The sequence below is a fragment of the Tursiops truncatus genome, chromosome 15 (assembly GCF_011762595.2).
Source record: "Tursiops truncatus isolate mTurTru1 chromosome 15, mTurTru1.mat.Y, whole genome shotgun sequence".
Lineage (NCBI taxonomy): Eukaryota > Metazoa > Chordata > Mammalia > Artiodactyla > Delphinidae > Tursiops > Tursiops truncatus.
Genome location: NC_047048.1, coordinates 57,710,000 through 57,729,655, shown reverse-complemented (window position 1 = coordinate 57,729,655; position 19,656 = coordinate 57,710,000). Strand labels below are relative to the sequence as shown.

The following is a 19,656-nucleotide window of genomic DNA, read 5'->3' as shown; positions in this document are numbered from 1 at the left end:
GTTTGTTGTTTAATTCTTCTAGATCTTTGTTGTGCAGTTTCTTGCATCTTCTCGATCTTTGCTTCCATTCTTTTTCCAAGGTCCTGGATCATCTTCATTATCATTATTCTGAATTCTTTTTCTTGAAGGTTGCCTATCTCCACTTCATTTAGTTGTTTTTCTGGGGTTTTATCTTGTTCCTTCACCTGGTATATAGCCCTCTGCTTTTTCATCTTGTCTATCTCTCTGTGAATGGGGTTTTTGTTCCACAGGCTGCAGGACTGTGGTTCTTCTTGCTTCTGCTGTCTGCCCTATGGTGGATGAGGCTATCAAGAGGCTTGATGGGAGGGACTGGTGATGGGTAGAGCTGACTGTTGCTCTGGTGGGCAGAGCTCAGTAAAACTTTAATCCACTTGACTGTTGATGGGTGGGGCTGGGTTCCCTCCCTGTTGGTTGTTTGGCCTGAGGCCACCCAACACTGGAGCCTACCTGGGCTCTTTGATGGGGCTAATGACAGACTCTGAGAGGGCTCACGCCGAGGAGTACTTCCCAGAATTTCTGCTGCCAGTGTCCTTGTCCCCATGGTGAAACAGAGCCACCCCCTGCCTCTGCAGGGGACTCTCCAACACTAGCAGGTAGGTCTGGGTCAGTCTCCACCGGGGTCACTGCTCCTTCCCCTGGGTCCCGATATGCACACTACTTTGTGTGTGCCCTCCAAGAGTGGAGTCTCTGTTTCCCCCAGTCCTGTTGAAGTCCTGCAATCAATTCCCACTCGGCTTCAAAGTCTGATTCTCTAGGAATTCCTCCTCCCGTTGCCGGACCCCCAGGTTGGGAAGCCTGACGTGGGGCTCAGAACCTTCACTTCAGTGGGTGGACTTCTGTGCTATAAGTGTTCACCAGTCTATGAGTCACCCACCCACCAGTTATGGGATTTGATTTTACTGTGATTGATTGTGACCCTCCTACCATTTCATTGTGGCTTCTCCTTTGTCTTTGGATGTGGGGTGTGTTTTTTGGTGAGTTCCAGTGTCTTCCTGTCAATGATTGTCCAGCAGCTAGTTGTGATTCTGGTGTTCTGGCAAGAGGGAGTTTGACCTGTGTTTCTTTACAGTACTGACAGTATGTGCTCTTCCTACTCATATCATTGGTTGGTATTATTTATCATTGTCTGTTTGTTTACCTCTTATGGTCTTATTCCTTCTGTCTTGTTTTGGAGCTGACTTTGTAACTCTCCCCTTGTTCTCTGAAGGATGTAGCAGGGTCACAGTGCACCTGATCAGTACTTAGGGAGCACTTCTAACTCCTGACAACTGTATAGTGTAGAACTCCCAATCTGGTCCCCGTAGGAAGCCTTGCAGGTTTCATTTTACAGCATGCAAAACAAAAACAATCTTTTCCTGATTATAAAACACTAAAAAAATAAATTAGTGAGAGTAATAGTAATATAGCTACCCAAAGAAAAACACTAACAACATTTTGAGGTAGATCCTTCCAGACATTTCATTCTGTTTTTGTGCATTGAGTGTTAATTACCCAAATGAGACCAAGTTAACTAGTCTATTTCATAATTTTTAATATCTTTCTTGTCAATAAATTAAAATTTAGAAGGACAGTATAGTTTAGTAGTTAAAAGCATGGACCCTGCAGCCCTCTGCCTGGGTTAAAATCCCACTCTGCCTATTTACTCACTTTGAGACCTTGAACAAGTCACTTAACTTCTTCTCTGTGCCTCAGTTTCTAGAACTGTCAAAAGGAGATAATAATTATTCCTATCTTATATGAGCATTGTGAAGATTAAATGAGCTACTATATAAGACAGAAAACTTAATAATATTCTGTGTTGACACAACTGTATTAGCTATTAGTGTTTATATAATATACATATTTTTAAATATCTATTTATTTTGTAAATATAGAATTACAGAAGTAATAAGTAATTTTCATTATAGAATATGAAAACATTACAGAAATAAATAATGTGCAACTTAGTTCATATGCACCAAAATCTGTCCATGTGCACAATATATACACCAAACCATTATTTAAACTGTGGTTATCTAAGATAATAGAATTATGGGGGACTAACTTTCACTGCTTTTTTTAATGTATAATTTTCTAAATCGAAATAGTTTCATCTTATTATGTTTTTTATAAGCTTCTACATATACACACTATTTTGTAATTTTTTTTCTTACTTGGTCATATAAGTTAGACATCTTCCATGTCAGTGCTAGATTAATTTTCCTCATTCTTTTGGACAACTGCACGATATTCTCCTGCATGGCTGTGCCACAATTTATCTGACCAATTCCTTATTGATAAATTTTTCCTCCATTATTTTTGCTATTACAAACAATGCTTCAGTGAACATCTTTCCATGTACATCTATGTGCACTAATGTGAGGGTTTTTATAGGAGAAATTCCTAGAAGTGGAACTACTAGCTCAGTGAGTATATAGGTTTTTAAGGGTATTTCAAACTCATTGCCAAATTGCCCTTGACAAATGTCATACCAATTTAAACTCCCACCAGCAGTGTATAACACTGCTTGTTTTCCCACACAATGATGAGTATCACACAACAATGTGTATCATCCTATGCTTTCATCTTTGTCAGTCTAATAAGTGTAATGGTATTTCTTTGTCGTTTTAATTTTCTTTTAATGGTGGTGAAGTTAAAACTATTTCCATATGTTCAGTGATCATTTGTGTTGCTTATGAAAATTGCCTGCTCATTGTCAATTATTGACATGTTTGACTTCCTCTTTTTTGTCTTTTTCTTTAACCTCTTTATTGGAGTATAACTGCTTTACAATGGTGTCTTAGTTTCTGCTTTATAACAAAGTGAATCAACTATACATGGACATATATCCCCATATCTCCTCCCTCTTGTGTCTCCCTCCCACCCTCCCTATCCCACCCCTCTAGGTGATCTTTTGTGTCTTATTGATTTGTAAGTACTTTATAATATTCATTATAGTAAATCTCTGTCTAGTATACATGTTGCATATATTTTCCCTGCTTAATGGATTTTTTTCAACGCTTTTTTCTCTCTTCTTCAAATTGGATAATTTCTACTGATCTGTCTTCAAGTTTGCTGACTCTTCCCTCTGTTTTCTCTATTCTGCTAGTAAGCCATCCATTGAATTATTTAATTCCAGATATTGGTCTTTTTCCCAGTTAAAATTTTCCATTTGGTTCATTTTTTCATATTTTCTATTTTGCTGCTAAGAGGCCCCCTCTTTTCATTTGTTATGATCATATTTTCCTTTATTACACTGAGAATAGTTATCATAACAGCTTTAAAGTCTTTATCCAATAATGCCAACACCTGGATTATCTAAGGGTTAGTCCCTGTTGATTGTCTTTTACCTTGAGGACAAGCTACACTTTTCTGGTTCTTTGTATGTTGAGTAAATTTGGATTGTCTCCTGGACATTGGCTTCTTCTTGATTCTACATTTTGTCTTAGCAGTCTACCTGAGGTAGACTCAAACTGCAAATTCTATCTCACCTATGGTGGGCAGCAGCCCAAATTTCAGTTCATTTTTTGAATTTTTAGCTGGACTACTTATAGTTTGCTTCATATACGCCTAGCTCAGAGGTCACCCAGAAGCTTAGGCAGAGTTTATATACAAATCTGGGTCCCCCTTTCTGATTCTTTCCTTTCTAAGACTTCCCCTTCACTCTCTAGCAACCCTGGTTAACCCAGGCTCAGTTTCTTATCTCCCCAGGTCAGAAAGATGTAGGCTGTCTGTTGGAGTTTTTACTGCCCTGCACTTTACCTCAACTGCAACCTGTCCTTAGGGCGCCAAAGTACAACTTGCTCCATGCTGGCCCCTTCCTAAAAGTTTTGGCACCCTCTCAAAATCCTCCTGCTTTCTTTACTCTCAGCTGTCTTTTGTATTTTTTCCCCCAGTTTATTGTTTTCTACAGAAAGGACTGTCTATTATGAGCTTATTCCCATGCTGGAAACAGAACTATAGTTTGTTTCTTTGTTTTTTTGGTATATGCGAGTTTAATATTTTTACCTAGTCACATTTATCATTCAGAAGTTGGTTCTCTGCTTAAAACTATCTTCTCCAACTCATGAGTATAACAAAATTTTTTTTCAAGTTGGATAGAACTTGAATTTATGTCAGACTTACTTACATTTTCTTCTAAGTTGGACTCAAAACTGCCAAGCCAATGTTTATGTAGTTGCTGTGAGATTGGAGAAGGGGAGAGTAGAGGGCAGAATCAAGAATGCATAAAGCTTTGGTTAACTGGTTATACCTGCTGAGGGAGAAGACAAATGACTGAGACATATAGATTGGGAGACAAGGGGCTGCCATGGATGAAGAACATTTTAAGACTGGTATATGTCATTCTTCAATCCGGACCTCAGCCCAAGGGCTTTGTGGCTCTTAGCCAGACCTGGCACTCTTGCTGCAGCCCCATTCATTTTCATCCCACACGAAATACAGTAGTGTCCCCCAACAGGATGCATAGGAGAAAGCTGTGTGGGTTTGCTTGCTGGATTCTGGCTCTAACCTAGATCTGTTCTGCTCCTCAGAAAGGCAGTAGAACATGGTGGTCAAGGACCTAGGTTTTGGAGTTAGGCATACCTGGGTCCAAACTTTGACTCTGGCATTGTTAGCTGCTTAACTTCTCTGAGCCTCAGTTTCCTCTTTTAAGAGATGTGCATAAAAATAGTCCCATTTAACAGTGCTGTGAGAATTTAAGTGCGACAATGCTTGCCAAGGTCTAGCACAATATCTGGCACAGAGTAAACTCGCTTGATGAGTATCAGGGTGCTGCACTGTCAGATCAGAGATGTGGTGTTTTGCCACTCCTCTGCTGTGTGGCCTTGGCCAAACTCTGTAGTCTGTGGTTCTGTCTGCAGGAATTTCCACGTCTGGAATGAAGGCTGGTTTGCACGGACTGACCTAAGCCCATCATACAGTGGATGGCAGGTTCTGGACGCCACCCCCCAGGAAAGGAGCCAAGGTAACCAACCCTCTGATGGCCCCCTTCTCTGGGTTTGGCTCTAAGTCATGACCTCTCGATTCTTTATAGTGGTGGACAGCGGCACAGCAAGGTCACCCAAATCCTCTCTACCTCCAGAGGGAAAGGAGGGATTAAAACAAAACTATTTGGAAAGTAGATTTCCCTCCTAACTTTCTTGGTTCAGGCTGCTATTAAAATGACTGCCATACCTGCACTCACATGGCTGCTGCAGAGGCCCTGGCACATGCCCTGCAGCAAGGGAAAGGAGCCGTCCCCTGCCAGCCATGATTCTCCTGCACCACCTCTGGTAGCCCATCCCTCCCAGCACAGAAAGCTTCCAGGTCCCCATTGCCTTGGGACTTAACCCAAATTCCCTGGCTCAGCTCCAGACCTCCGTGATCACGGCCCCCATCACCTCTCTCACCTTCACACGTGTCCCCTGCCAGACCGAGCTCTCCACGCAGGCTGGCCCGGCCCCATCCCTGTGCTCCCACCTCTGGCCACTCTCCCATCAGAGCTTGGGTCTCAGGCTCTCCAGGAACCTTTCCCCTTCCCTCCCCTGACCTCCAGAGCATTCCTGTCCGTTACCCTCATTTTCAGTTGTTTCTTTCAAACTTAAAAAAAATCATAAATGTCATATAGGCACATGGCTTAAAAAAAATTCAAATCATTCTAAAAGGACTTACAATGAAAATGAAGTCTTACTCCCTTCCCCAACTGCAGCGTCTCTACCAGAAGCAAGGAACGTTAGATTTGGGGAACTTGGGTGTGAGGAGGGTGACCTTCCAGATATTTTCTAGGCCACTATTCAACCTTTTCACTGCAACCCATTAGCAGCTATAAAATCAAGTTAATGTGTTGTGACCATCATTTTAAGAAATGAAATAGAATATCATGGAAAGGGGTGGGGAAAAGGAAAGGAAAAGAAAATATCAGGGTGCATTGGACATTAAGACTAAGAATTGTCCTGTGGAATTTTTGTTTCAGGGTCATATATGTGCCATGATGAATGATTTGCAGAGTAGAAAAGAGGCAGCCCTGAGCACAAGACAGCAAGACTTTCCCCTTTAGTAAACAGACTGAGGGCAGTGGGTCAGCACAAATTATGCACCCACAGAATACAGGATTGGGCCGTCTTCTGTGGAGGTGGAGTCTCACCAGAGTGCTATTGCAGAAGATAACAATAGCCCCGGAGTGTCCTGCTGAGTGCCCCAAGAAGGGGGCAGACTGTTGGGGTTGAAGGAGTTTGGCGGGGTAGAGGCAGGGGAGTTGGGTGGTCATGGGTGGCCCCCAGAGGAGCAGGCCATGGGGTGTACTGTTGCAGATGGGCCTGGGTTTGGCATGTATCCAACCTCTGCACCCTGGCCCCCAGGGGTGTTCCAGTGCGGCCCTGCTTCAGTCGTCGCTCTCCGAGAGGGTAATGTGGACTGGGACTACGACATGCCCTTCATCTTTGCTGAGGTTAATGCCGACCGCATCACATGGATCTACGATGCCTGGACCGGCGCCCTGAAGAAGAATTTCTCAAACACTCACACCATCGGCAAAAATATCAGTACCAAGGCGGTGGGCAGCAACTCTCGCATGGATGTCACTGAAAAGTACAAGTACCCAGAAGGTAGGAGGGGGTGTGGATGGGCTGTGCCACCCAGGGCTTAACGGTGGGAAGACAGCTCTGAGGTGGAGAAGGAAAAATTGCTCATACTCCTTCCGCATTGTCAGCCAATTCTGCCTGAATGGTAGGACTGCTCCCTGGCATCTAATGCCCAGCTCCCCAGACTGTTTCCCGTGGGAACAGAACCGTCATGAAAAGACACTGTACCACTGGGAATTGGCCATAGGACTCAGGCAGCTGCCAGTCCAGCTCATCTCCAGCTGTGTCCCTTTGCCAATTACACGACTGGGATGACAGCCCCACGATTGAACATCACAGGGAGAAACATGGCCCCCACGAGAGACCCCCCGAGGACCTCTCAGTCAGCCCACTCCCCTAGCCTCTAAGAAACACAGGCAGGAAACATTCTCTGAAAAAAGAAATGGACAGTCCCCCAAGATGTGGGCACTGCTTCGTCTGCTTCAGAGGCCTCCCCAAAAGCCAGATGAGGTGGGCTTACACCATGAGGACAATGTCCGAGTCCCTGAAATCTTCAGCATCCACATGAGTGCTGGTCTCCCTAAAGTCACCTAGAAGCCTAATTGCTACGAGGCCACCTTTAACACAAATTACATTTGTTGCTCTATTTAGGAAGTTGCTTTCAGAGTCAGAGACTTATCTCTTTGAGGAGTCTCAATAGTGACCAAAGTTGTACATTTGAAGGTGATGTTCATTTTTAGAAAGAGGCAAAAGTGAATTAATGCTTGCTCTAGCAGGCCAATCACTCCTTAATGGGGTCAACATGTCACTCTTTCTAAAATACTTTGAAATAGTTCTTTCAGCTGATCCTCACTGTTGGTTCTGAGGTGTCAAGAAAAGTGCTCTCATGAAGGTGCCCACGTGCCCCCAACGTGAACCCCACAGCTCCATACCCTGCTGACTGCTGTTGTTGGGTGCCATTTACAGAAGAGGAAAGCTGAGCAGGGGAGTGGGCTCCAAGCCCAGGTGGCTGAACCTCTGGGTGTGGTATTTGTGGCCATTTTGAGGCACGACTCTAGGGTGATGAGATTGGTGCCCTAAGTTGGACCCCAGTCCACCTATGTAGGCCATTCCCCCCAGCTGGGGTCAGATGGCCTTTCTCTCAGTCAGTAAACATGTACTGAGACCTCCCCAAGTGCCCACCCACGCTTGGCTCTGGGAGGCCAGGAAGCATTCCGCAGATGAGCCCCTGCCCCTGCAGAGCTCACAGGCCAGGGGGACAGGCAGGTGTGTGACAAGAATTCTCAACAGTGTCATGATGTAGAAACAAGAGTAGGGGCCAAGGAAAAGATAACCCCGGGCAGGAGGTGAACTCCATCCTACCCCTCATAACCGTGCAACCTCAAGCAGGATGCTTAGCCTCTCTGATCCCTCGTTTTCTCACCTGTAAAATGAGAAAAGCGAGGCCTATCTTCAGTGGGATTTAAATGAGCTAGTGTACAGAAAGTGCCAAGGGCAGTGCCCGGCACATAGTGAGGGCTTAATAAATAGTGATGATTTTTGTCAACTTGAACATCTGCAACCTCATTGGAATGACCTCCCAGAGGGACTTCTGAAGTGCACTGTTTACACGGTTGTGTGATTCTGTGGGGTTCCTTACCTGACTGTCACACCTTGATTCTGCTTCTTGGGGGCTCTGGCTGTCCCAGCCAAACCTCCTGAGAAATGGGAAGGGGCCACGGCCAGGTTGTGGGATCCCTGCAGGAGCCCTGGTGATGACCTAGCCCCTGTGTGACAGCAGGGCTGATCACACCGCCTGCTGTTGATCAGTCCTCCTTACCTAATGATTCCAGCTTGTGTCTGATGGCCCCAGGGAGGAAAAGCTCATAAAATGGGCTGCTAAGCATTGGCGCAACAGCAACACCAAGGGAGAAAACAGTAGCAGGAAGCTTGGTCTTGGGTAAGCCTGGCAGGTGACCTATGTAGCTATGTAGGCTCTGAGCCTCATTGTGCATAACACACCTGCTTCAAGGTTCTGGGCACAGAGGCTCAGCTCCCTGCACAGCCATCAGACCTGGGTGTGGACTTACAGCTCAGCTAGAGAATGGGAATGCACCAAAAGGAACCCAGCCCACCAGGAGCCATCAGCCTGGGTAACTGGGCTGTCTGTCTTCTTTTCAGTAAGCTGTGCAGGAGGAACTACTAGACTCAGGTCTCGATTTCTGGGGACTGGCCTTCTTTCTGCCCCTAATTCCCAGATTACCAGTCCCTTGGACCAGTCGCTCCTCCTCTTAGGGCCTTAACTCTAACAGTTGGCCTCTGGGGTCTCTGCCAGTTGTTACATGTAACTTATGGGAAAGACCTCACTAAATTGTAAAGTGCTTCTAATAAGTCATCTGACGCCTTAAAATTTCACAGGTTGGTTGTAAAGCGCTTCTAAGTAAGTCATCTGATGCCTTAAAATTTCACAGGTTGGTTGGGGAAGTTAGGGGGCGGGGGCAAAAGTATGGTCATTCTTTGTGTATCTTTGTCTGTGTTCCTGGAAGGACAATACCTTCTCCTTGATAGTGGGTCTATCTTCAGGTCAGGCAGGGAGCCTTATGTGCACTGTGTGGTCTACCTGGGCTCAGAGACTTGGAGTTGGCTCTTAGCATCCCAGGAGCCGTGATTTTTAGGCCATGATCTTGGCCATTCTCCAGGGACTGTTTATAGCATCACATTCAGCAGCACCCATGACCCAGGTCAGAACCAGAAACCCAACCTGTGGTTCAGCCTTTGTGTTTATGAAACCTGAACTCTCGCGACAATTTAAACTAGTCATAACCTGGAACCACAACAACTGTGGGAAGTTCTCGTCAACTGACATGGACAAAAGTTCCACTCTTCAATTCTCAAAGCATCTTTAGAAACAAAGCAGAATAACATGGTAAACTGGTTTGAAATTTTTTTCAATGAAGTTAACTCTAAATCATAACCATTTTTTCACTTATGAACTTATTGTAATCTTTTTTAGCTCAGTTTTTGTTATTTTTAAATTATCTGTTTTTTCTTTGTCTCACAAAGGACCATTTATCAAAAGAAAGAAGGAAGGAAGAGAGGAAGAGAGGAAAGAAGGAAGGGGGCGATCTAGCCTAATTAGCCTAAGCAAAATATCAAGCCATAGAGTAATTTTATGCACCTTTCCCTACATCTCCATGGAAATTTAGAGCTGATTGGAACAGCTGGGATGTGAGCCTCGTATTAAGGAGGATGAAATGGAGACCTGCAGAGGTCAGACACTTGCTTGAATCAGAATCGTTGGGCAAGCAGCAGAACCAGTGTTAGTTCCAGGCCACCCTTCCAAGCAGGACGCTGTCCTTTGTCCAGGTTGCCACCGCATCCCTGAGGTGCTTCTCTCTTTTCCCACCACACAGGTTCCAGCCAGGAAAGGCAAGTGTTTGAAAAGGCTTTGGGGAAACTTCAACCCTCCATGTCACTTCACGCAACATCTGCAAGAGTCTTTAGTAGAGAGGAACGGGAGCCCAGCATCTCCGGGAAGTTCAAGATCACTGACATACTGACAGTGGGCAAAGAAGTCAACATGGCCCTGGTGCTCAGGAACCTAACGGGTGATTCGAAGACAGTGACGGTGAACATGACAGCCTGGACCATCGTCTACAATGGCACACTTGTACACAAGGTGTGGAAGGAGTCCGTCACCCTGTCTCTGGGTCCCAATGAAGGTAACTCATCCTGTAGGTTGCTGGGGTACCATGCACCCAAGGTAGCTGGTATTCTCTTGGGATTGGAGAGTTCGTGTTGGAACCGAGTCAATTGATTAAGGAAGGAACAGCACGTGACCTCTGTGGTCAAGCCTGGGGTTTTGAAGTTTTGGAGGCTGCTATTATGGTGAATAGTGCAAGTCAGTGTGGTGCTAACCCGAATCCTTTTATGCCCTGGGGGAAGAAGGCGGGAGGCTTTGGCAGTTAATAGACACACTGCAAATACCCCTTACAGGTACATACCACATTGCCCAGTGGGCAGAGTACTTCCTTATATATTCGTAGGTACTATCACATTTGACCTTCTAAAAGGACAGATTTCAGTATTCCCTTTTACAGAGGTGGAAACTGAGGCTTGGAGAGATTGTGACTCGCTTAAGAGATTGTGTCATAGCTAGCAGGTGGCAATGCCAAGTCTTGGTCCTAGATTTCCTAATGCTAAATCCAGTGCCACCACCCATTTCCTAGGTTTTATTGCTGCCACCCCTCTCCCATACCAGCTGCCACCCTACCCCACCCCTCCCCACCACGCAATGAATCACTTTCTGAGTTTGACCCTAGAAGGGTTGCAATATACCACAAGGTCTTGAACCCTCTCCAATGTTCCCCCACAGTTGCCAATGGGTGCGTGGAATTTCTTGATTCCCAGCGACAGTGATAGGTTTTCTCGGAGGTCTGAGCCTCTGGGAGGGACCATGACTTTGTACTCCTGGGTAGCATAGACAGGAGGGGACCAAAGTAGAGGAGAGAGAGTCTGGGGCTGTGGAAGGATTAGAATGCAGGTGTGCCCACAGTGGCAAAATCCTTCAAGCTGTTATGAAAAGTCTGGACTTATACAAAGCAGATTGACAAGGGTGGGGTGGCTATTTGCTTCACATAAGGAACTAATAAAAACTGATTAATTACACAGCCCATCTTGAAGGAATTCTGTCTGCAGAGAAACTGCAATACCTCTGTATTACACCTGTCAGAAGGCAGCATCCCTAGCAACCTCTCTTCTGGCAGAATGTAGCAGAAATCTTCCCCATACCAAGAGCAACTGCCTGGCTCTTATTTACCTTCAAAGCTCAAGGGAAGAGCTATTTCTGTAGAGCAAAAATAATTTACGTGAGGTAATGCTTTCTAAAAATCCATACTTCTGCCAGAGGCAGCAGAGTGAAATGGGAAGGAGAGGAAGGAGGCAAGTGAAGTGGTTCTGGAGGCCTGACATCATCACCTACTTTCTGGGCGACACTGTTAAGTCCCCCTCTTTTGCTGAGCCTCAGCGTTCACTGTCCAAGAGGGCAGGACCAGCTGATGCAAGGGCCTGCGTCTCCACATTTGGGGCAGGCTAGGTAAGTCCCTCCAGTGCTAAAAGCAGAGACAGCTCCTTCCTCACAGACTTTCCTCAAGGGGTGTATGACCCTGTGGATGCGGGGGCCCCCCCCAGACCACCCAACATGACTGCATAAGGGAGGGGGGAGTGCCCTGCACCCGCTGGAAGGGGAGGACCCTCGCTGCCTGCCCTGTGAGTCAGAGAGGGGCCTTGAAGCTTAGGGAGGAGCCAGATAAAGGGAGGAAAGCTGGGGAAGGCCTTTCCATCTGAGGGGACCTTGTGAGTCAAAGCTTGGAGGTGATAAGGTACCTATTTTGTCAAAAGGACAATGAGAAGCATGGGAGGGAACGTTCTTTTGAGGGGGAGAGTCACGAAGGGCCGTACTGAGGGGTCTGAACTTTATTCTTGAGGCAGCGAGGGGCCGTGGAAGATTTTTGAAGTGACGTGGAAGAAGAGTGACATGATTTGGGGGTGGGGGTGGAAGTGCTTCTAAAGCCTATCTTCCGGTGTGTGTGAGTGTCTTGGAAGCAGGGGAGACCAGAAGCGGGGAGGTGGTCCAGATGCTGTTGCCACAGAATCCCAGGCTACTGGATGACCGGGAGGACCCAAGCGCTTATTTAGCCCTGGCTTCCCTTGCTAGTTATTACTGTGTTGTCATCATTACTGTTTTCGTCACTGGGCAATGAGTTAGTACTCGTATTCTTCCCCTGCCCCTTAGAAGGAAACTTGCCCTTCGATATTTTCCAGGACAGGGAGGAGGCTTCAGCCCCTATGAGCCCATCCAGCCAGAGTCCTGGGCTACCCCTGGCCCCTGCTCTGCAGCCTGCATGGAGCAGACAGATGTTTCCCACAGGGCCTGGCAGGGAGGGCTCAGGCAAGCCTGGGCTGCAGATGATCCCAGCCAGCTCGCATCGACTTGGCTTGGCATCAGCTTTTAAGGTTTCGACCCCACTCCCTCTCACTCTGCTCCCTGGCTTCTCCTTCCAGAAATACAGCATCCTGTAAAGATCGCATATGCACTGTACGAGAAGTACCTGAAGGCAGACAACATGATCCGGGCCACAGCCGTGTGCGAGATCAGCGACGAGACGGAGGTGGTGGTGGAGAGGGACATCATCCTGGAAAACCCCACCCTGACCCTGGAGGTAAAGGGGTGCTGAAGGGGTGCCTCTCCAGCCAGCCCAGCCCTCCCAGACTACAGAGAAGGCCCTCCCCTGCTGATGGGCCCAGCTCAGCTCCAGCCTCTGCCAAATGGATCAGTCAAGAGTTCCAATCAGAGTAGCGCCCTTGGGACTTCCCTAGCGGTCCAGTGGTTAGGACTCAGAGCTTTTACTGCAGGGGGCACGGGTTCAATCCCTGGTCAGGGAACTAAGATCCTGCAAGCTGTGGGATGAGGCAAAAAAAAAAGTAGCCTCCTTGCTCCCTGTCTGACAATCTCCACAGGCACGTTGCCCTGTGGCTTCTTTGGTTGCAGCTCTAGACCCACTGGGGATGCCAGCTGAGGATGGCCAGAGGGGCTCTTCAGCTCACTTGCTCTGGACATCTGCTGTGTCCTGGGCTGTGCCAGGCTTGGGAATCACAGGGGGCCACAAGGGGTGGGTCCTGACTGCAAGAAACCCACAGCCCAGCCCCTGGACACACTTGTAGAGCAAATCCGCAATGGTCAAAACTCATGTGCATCTCCCAACTCTAGACCCCAGAGGTACAGAATTGTGGACTCTTGGAGAACTAGTCTCAAGCTCCCATGTCCTGCCATTTCACATATCAGTAAACTGAGGCCCAGAGAGGAGAAGGGAATTTCCAATTACTGCCAGAGCCAGGGCTAGACCTCAGGCCCTTTCCAGGGCACCCAGCACACCCACAGCCAGCAACAGCATCTTCCCAGTGGTTGAGAATGAGGATGCCTCAGTTTTTGGCTGCAGGCTCTGCTCCCAGGCTCCCTCTCAGGAGCCCAGGCATCTGGGGGCTTGCAGGTTGGCGTGAGGCACTTGGGGCCATTCTGTTCCTTCCTCAGCACTGGGGCTGGAAGTATTTGGCTGACTCCAAGCCTGTCCCTGACCACGCCAACCCCAGCCCAGTGTGGAGGCTGCCAGAGCCAGACAGCACACATCTGAGGGGTGAGAGCCTGGCAGGGAAGGACAGGCAGACGAATGGGTCAGGAAGATGGGGTCTTCCCGTGGGCTCCCACAGAGAGCTTCAGGGGTCCTTCCGAGGCTCCTCCCGAGTCTGCTGTACCATCTGCACCAGCGGTCTAGACAGAGATTGCCTTTTATTTTCCATCGCAGTGCCACTAGCCTCCCTAGCCCCAGATTTCTAGAGTACTTGTGGCTGCCCTAGCCCCACCCTCCCTAAGCTACACCCCAGCTTCAGAGGTTCCTAATGTCAGACAGAGGGCAGGGGGACCCAGGGCACCTGCTCCATGCAGCTAGCCTGCAATAGAGCTCTTTCATTGTCCTGGTTAGTCTAGACTGTTCTTCAGAATGGGGGGAGGGGGGTTGTCCATCACCTCCAGGGCCAGGGAGGGAGGGCCACCCCTGTTGTGGGCCCATCACACTGGTTGTGAAACAGAAACAGCCCCCCACATTGGGCAGGACTAGAACAGAGCTTCTGGGCTCCAGGCTCACCTTCTTTCCTGCCCGCCGAGTTTTCATCCTCAATTCATGATTGTCCCCTGAGTGTAGAAGCTTCTCCTGCTTCCCAGGACATTTCCAAGAAATGCACCCCGTCCCTGTAGAATGACAGGCAGCAAGTGTTGTTTCCCACTCCTCAGGCTGCGAAATGAAACATTCTGCATAAAAATTATCAGTGTTTAAATGAAGTTAGTTTTTCCCCCATTATATTCCCTTATCCAATATCCTCAAACCTGCTTATCGCTTTCTCTTGTATGCAGTACTTTTACTCTACATCTTTTAGACTTCCATATCAAATCAGCTTTGTCTTTCAAGAGAGTGTAACATCTTTTCAAAGGAAATCAGAATACACACAGCCTGGAAATATTCCATCAAAAACTTTCTTATTTAATCTTTTTAAAGGGCATCTGCTCTTTCTTCTTTGGGGCATCTTGGTGTGAATTTGCTCTTATCTCAACCTCTCCTTACTTCAGCCTTCAGAGAATCAAGACAATCTCATCTTGATTGAATGAATCAATGCATAGCTCACTCAGAGCAGGGCACGTGGGTGATCTGTATGAAAAGAGAATAATTTGGGTAAAATCCTATTATCTTACTTGACGCTGATCGGGAGTAGGTATTGAAGACTTTAGAACCAGACCATACAATCTGAACTTTGTTCCAAAGGGTGATGTCCTTCACGTTGGCCCATGACCTACTGACAATCAGACACAGTCTTCTGGTGGCTCTTATCCTCTTCTTTGGGTGCATGCAGAGATTTAGGTCAATAGGACGGGGTGGTAAGCAGCAATAAAGAAAAGAAAACAAATACACGAAAATCTCAAATTGAATATCAGCGTGAAGGATATGGCATCGTTTATGTACCCTTGTGTCCCAATGGCATAAAATTATGCTTCACTCTTCAAATCGTGTCATACACTTAAATGAGTTCCATGGGAGAAATTACAGTATAGATCATGGTCTCTAAAATGTTTCAATTATGCACAAATTATTAGCAGGCATTGCAGGGTCTAGCAAGAAGAGCAAATGGCTCTGGAACCAGAAAGGCCTCGGTTATTGAATCAACCTGAACTGCAGATTTATCACTGTAAAATGATTGCAGTGAGAATTGTTGGCAAGAAAAAAAAAAAAAACCAAATGAACAAAAAGTAGCGGCCTCTAACAGAGAAAAGAAATCCACCAGTCACCCAGTTTCTGTTTCTGTTTCCAAAACGCCTTCTTCTGCATCCATGATCTCATTTGGTCCCTTGTAGCCCAGGGAGGGAGGAGGGGAGGGATCAGCCCTCTTTATCAGCGTGAGAGTCAAGGCCCAGGGAGACGACGTATCTGCCCAGGCTCGGCGGCTTATCAGCAGGAGCACAAGGTTTCATCTTTGGGAGCAAATAGTCCAGGGTGCTCCTCTGACCAGAAACCTAGGTTTCTCCAGCCCGTGATCAAGGACCCTGTGCAGACCACATGTGGCACGTCCTCGGAAGTGGCGGCTGCCCTTCCTGAGATGAACTAAGAAAGGGCCCGTGAACCTGGCTGGGAATTCAAGCCCTCTCAGCCACTGCGATGTGCTGCTTCTCTTCCACGCCTGGGTGTCCTGTCTGTATCCTGGGGATGACAGCAATTTCCTAGGAACCCCCTGCATGGATGTCACTGGAACTTAGGAGGAATAAACCTCCTAAGGATCGTTATCCTCCCTACCTTTGTCCTCAGCAACATCCTCCCCATCACCAAGCCTCCGGCGCAGCCCCATCGGCTCTCATCAAGGGCAGATGAAATGAACAGCCCAGCCCTGACTCTGTCAACCCCTCTCCCCACAGGTGCTGGACCAGGCCCGCGTGCAAAAGCCTGTGACTGTGCAGATTCTCTTCTCCAACCCGCTGGATGAGCTGGTGAAGGACTGCAAGCTGATAGCGGAGGGGAGCGGCCTGCTGCAGGGCACCCTCGAGATCGAGTGAGTCCCAGGCTGAGGGTCCAGTGTGGGATGGTGGGAGCGGGGGCAGAGGGGCCCTCCCCAGAGCCCGGGGCAGGGCAGACAGAACTCCTCTAGCCTCTGAACCTGGGAATCTGCACATAGGGATACACGTTTGCATTTGGTTTGGGGGTTCACCAAACTTGAACTCAAGGGAAGTCCACGTCACCAGAGCTTGGAGCTGGTCCTCATATTTGGGAGATCATGGGATCCACCCACTGCCCCTTCCCCTGCTGAGGGGTCCCAGAGCTGAAGGGGTTTGATGACCCAGGGTGGCAGCTAGAGGGAGCTGAAGGAGCAGTGACCTTGACCAGAGCAGAACTTGAGGCCTCACGCTGACTCCTGCCTTTCCCCATCAGCATGCCAAACCTGAGCCCCAGGGAGCAGTCCCAAGTGGATTTTGAGATCCTGCCCACCCGGAGTGGCACCAAGCAGCTCCTCGTCAACCTCTCCTGCAACAAGTTCTCCGCGATCAAGGGCATGCTGCCCATCAAAGTGGTCGAGTGAAGGGCCCAGGTGGCCCCATAAAAACTGGGGAACAGGGAGCAGGCAGGGCTCACCTGTGGAGTGAGCCCCCTGCCCACCCACACTGTCCAGCCTGGGAAACTCACTCCGTCCCCCAAGGTGGCCTGGACTCGGACCTCCAGGCTCCAGCACACACCCCTCCCTTGCTCCCAGGCTGGGCTGGTTTCACCCTGGCCCGCAGCTTGATCACTTTTGCACGTTCCCCAAGCTTCTCCTCAACACCGCCCACTCTGTGAGCTCCATGACCCTGCTCAGCCCTTATACCCTCAGTGCTGTGGGCATGGAGCGACACCTGACCCAGCGGCTCTCCAAATGGATACAGGAGGAGAAGATGGTCTGGACTGTTTGCTGATCCCCAGCCTGCAGTTGGCACATTCCTGCTCCTCTCTTAGGCCACTATGGAGGTGGGGGGATGATGGTTAGCCATCTGTTGTAACACTCACAACCGCACCCTCAAAATAAATGTTAAAAAGAGCGCGATCACACAGCACTCACTTTACAGGACTGCTGCTTCAACTCAGGTGGTGGAGAAGGAGAGAGGGGGGCTGGGGCCATGTCCTTCTGGAGAACAGATGGCCTTGGGGAGGCCGTGCTCTCTATGTTCCAGTGTCCAAGAAGAGTGGGCTTGTTCTGTATGGCTCCAAGTGCAAAACTAGGGAGATGTTTCAAATCAGTTTAGGAAACCTCTCTAAGATGATGTCCAAAAAGTGATTGGCTGCCTTGGAGCAGGCAGGGAGCGCCTTGGAGGGAGCGCCTTGTCCAGGCAGGCTTCGGGCACTCTCTGTGTAGCCAGGCAAACTCTTCCAGGGTCTCTACAGGCGTCAGGGTGAGAAGGGACTTCAAAATCTTCACTGGAACCCTTTCACAGAGCAGGTGTGGGTGGTGGCCCAACCTCTGCTCACACTGCACTCGCCCCAACTTGTGCCACACTCCTCCTCTTGCAGCCAGAGCCCTGCTAACTCCACCAGAACCTTCTCTGCTTTCACACATGCTCTCAGGGTTCCTCAGTCTTTGCCCCTTGAAATACCCGAAGCAGATCCCAGAGCTTTCCGTCACTGGTGCTGACTAACCCCATTTTGGCAATCATGCCTCCCTGTTTGGATATAAGGGACCAGTCCAACCTACACAGAAGCTTCAGCCTCACAACCAGTTCAAAGCTTCTGCCCTATGCTCAGCTCAGGCCTGACCTGGGCTTGCAGAAGGAGGCACTGTGCATGCCCCCTCTTCCTTCCTCCTTCCCCCCTTGTTGCCTGATCCATCAGAGTTGGAGAAGGGAGAGAGGAAATTAGGAGAAAAATGACAAAGTTCTATTTCACTGGTGTTGATGCAGCCTGGCCACAGGAGCCCGCCGCGTGGCTGGCATGTAAGTGCAGGCTTTCTGCGTTGCATGTCTCCAGTGTGGCCAACATGCCCCTCAGACTCAGCCTCTGGAGGTTCTCCCCTACCGCTAACTGCTCTGGAAGTAGTGGTCCTATTGTGATGGTTTGAGCCCAGTTCCCTTTCATGGGCTCCACTGCCCTGCCACAGCCACCTCCTCTCCCGCTTCTGCATCTCAAGCTGGTCCAGCGTCAGCTTCCCACCTCCAAGTGCCCCAGGTGGGCAGTCAGCACCAGAACGTGTGTCCATACTTGCTCCTGGTGTCAAGGAGCTCTCACCAGGGCCCAGTTCTGGTGTCTGAACGCAGCTGGGCCTCCCAGTCTCTGCAGGACACCAGGCCCCCAGCTGCGGAGGGGGAAGCTTGTCTCTCCTCTTGGAGCCTTGCCACTCTCTCAAATGCCCCTTGATTTGGCCTGGAGAGAGACACCAGTCCCCAGTGAGCAGGGGCAGGGTGAAATAGTCAGACTTCTGCCCTGGTTTCTATTAGAAAAAAGGAAATCCAGAGGTTTCCATTTCCTCCCATCCACATGAGGCCTGCCCCAGACTTTAAATCCTTCAAGCTTCAGCCCTGTCAGCAAGCGTCTCCCGAGTGCCTGCTTTCTGCCAGGCTCTGTCCAGAGAGATTAAAAACCAACAAGAGCATGATCCCTGCCTTTGGGTTTCCATCCTCAAGGGAGTCTCCTAAGGTGTGTCATTAAAAATCCATGGGGAGTTTGTAACCAACCCCAAGTACGTGTGTCTTAGAGCTATGTCTATACACCCCTCCCCCCCACTTGGGTTCTGAAGGATTTTAGCAATAAAACAAAGAAATAGCAGGCAGAAGCCACAGCGCCATATTTATTTCTGGTAGAAGAGAAGTTAGAGGTTGTAGCAAAGTGTGAGATGCAGTCGGCCTGCTGGCTGAACCCCAGAATTAGGTGACCTTACTCTATTTGTTAGGATATATGCTCAGTAGCCATAGCAGGGAAACCCAAACTGCCAGGGTCCTAAACAGAATGGGCATTAATTTCTCTCATATAAGAGCCAAGGGAAGCATCTCAGGGACACAGGCTTCCTTGTCTTACAATGCTGTCATCCTCCACACATAGCTTCCACCTATCGATTCCAGGTGGTTCTTCCAGCTCAAGGCAAAAGCCCACAGGCCATCCAGCAGGAAGAAAGAAAAGGGGAATAGATGGGCACCCTCCTTCCCAATCTGAAAGTCAAAAGTTGAAATTATGCATTTCACTTCTGCAAACATCCCATTGGCCAATGACTCTAAAAGTGGGTTGTTTGAAATGAATAACACTGATATATCTCTAGCCAAACTGATTGGGAAAAAATAAAAAATACACAAATTACAAATATCAGGAATGAATGCACCTGCAGCTATTTAAAGGGAGTAAAGGAATATTATGAACAATGTTATGCCAATAAATCAGACAACTTAGATAAAATGAATTCCTTGAAAGACACAGACTATCAAAATTCATTCAAGAAAAGTAGATATTCCCCATATCTGTTAAAGAAATTGAGTTTGGAGTGAAAACCAGCAGAAACTGTCCAGAAG

The 19,656-nt window shown here is 48.3% G+C and overlaps 1 protein-coding gene across 1 annotated transcript in view; it reads left to right on the top strand.

Annotated features, from left to right (window-relative positions):
* Nucleotides 1-17,220, top strand: part of TGM3 (transglutaminase 3) — a 42,412-nt gene extending 25,192 nt beyond the window's left edge. The window contains exons 8-13 of the mRNA XM_019950731.3: nt 4,863-4,966; nt 6,339-6,584; nt 9,953-10,261; nt 12,603-12,760; nt 16,054-16,187; nt 16,565-17,220. Coding sequence (XP_019806290.1) covers nt 4,863-4,966; nt 6,339-6,584; nt 9,953-10,261; nt 12,603-12,760; nt 16,054-16,187; nt 16,565-16,712 — 1,099 coding nt within the window. The 3' untranslated portion in view covers nt 16,713-17,220. The remainder of the gene's footprint in view (nt 1-4,862; nt 4,967-6,338; nt 6,585-9,952; nt 10,262-12,602; nt 12,761-16,053; nt 16,188-16,564) is intronic.
* The last annotated feature ends 2,436 nt before the right edge of the window (nt 17,221-19,656 follow it).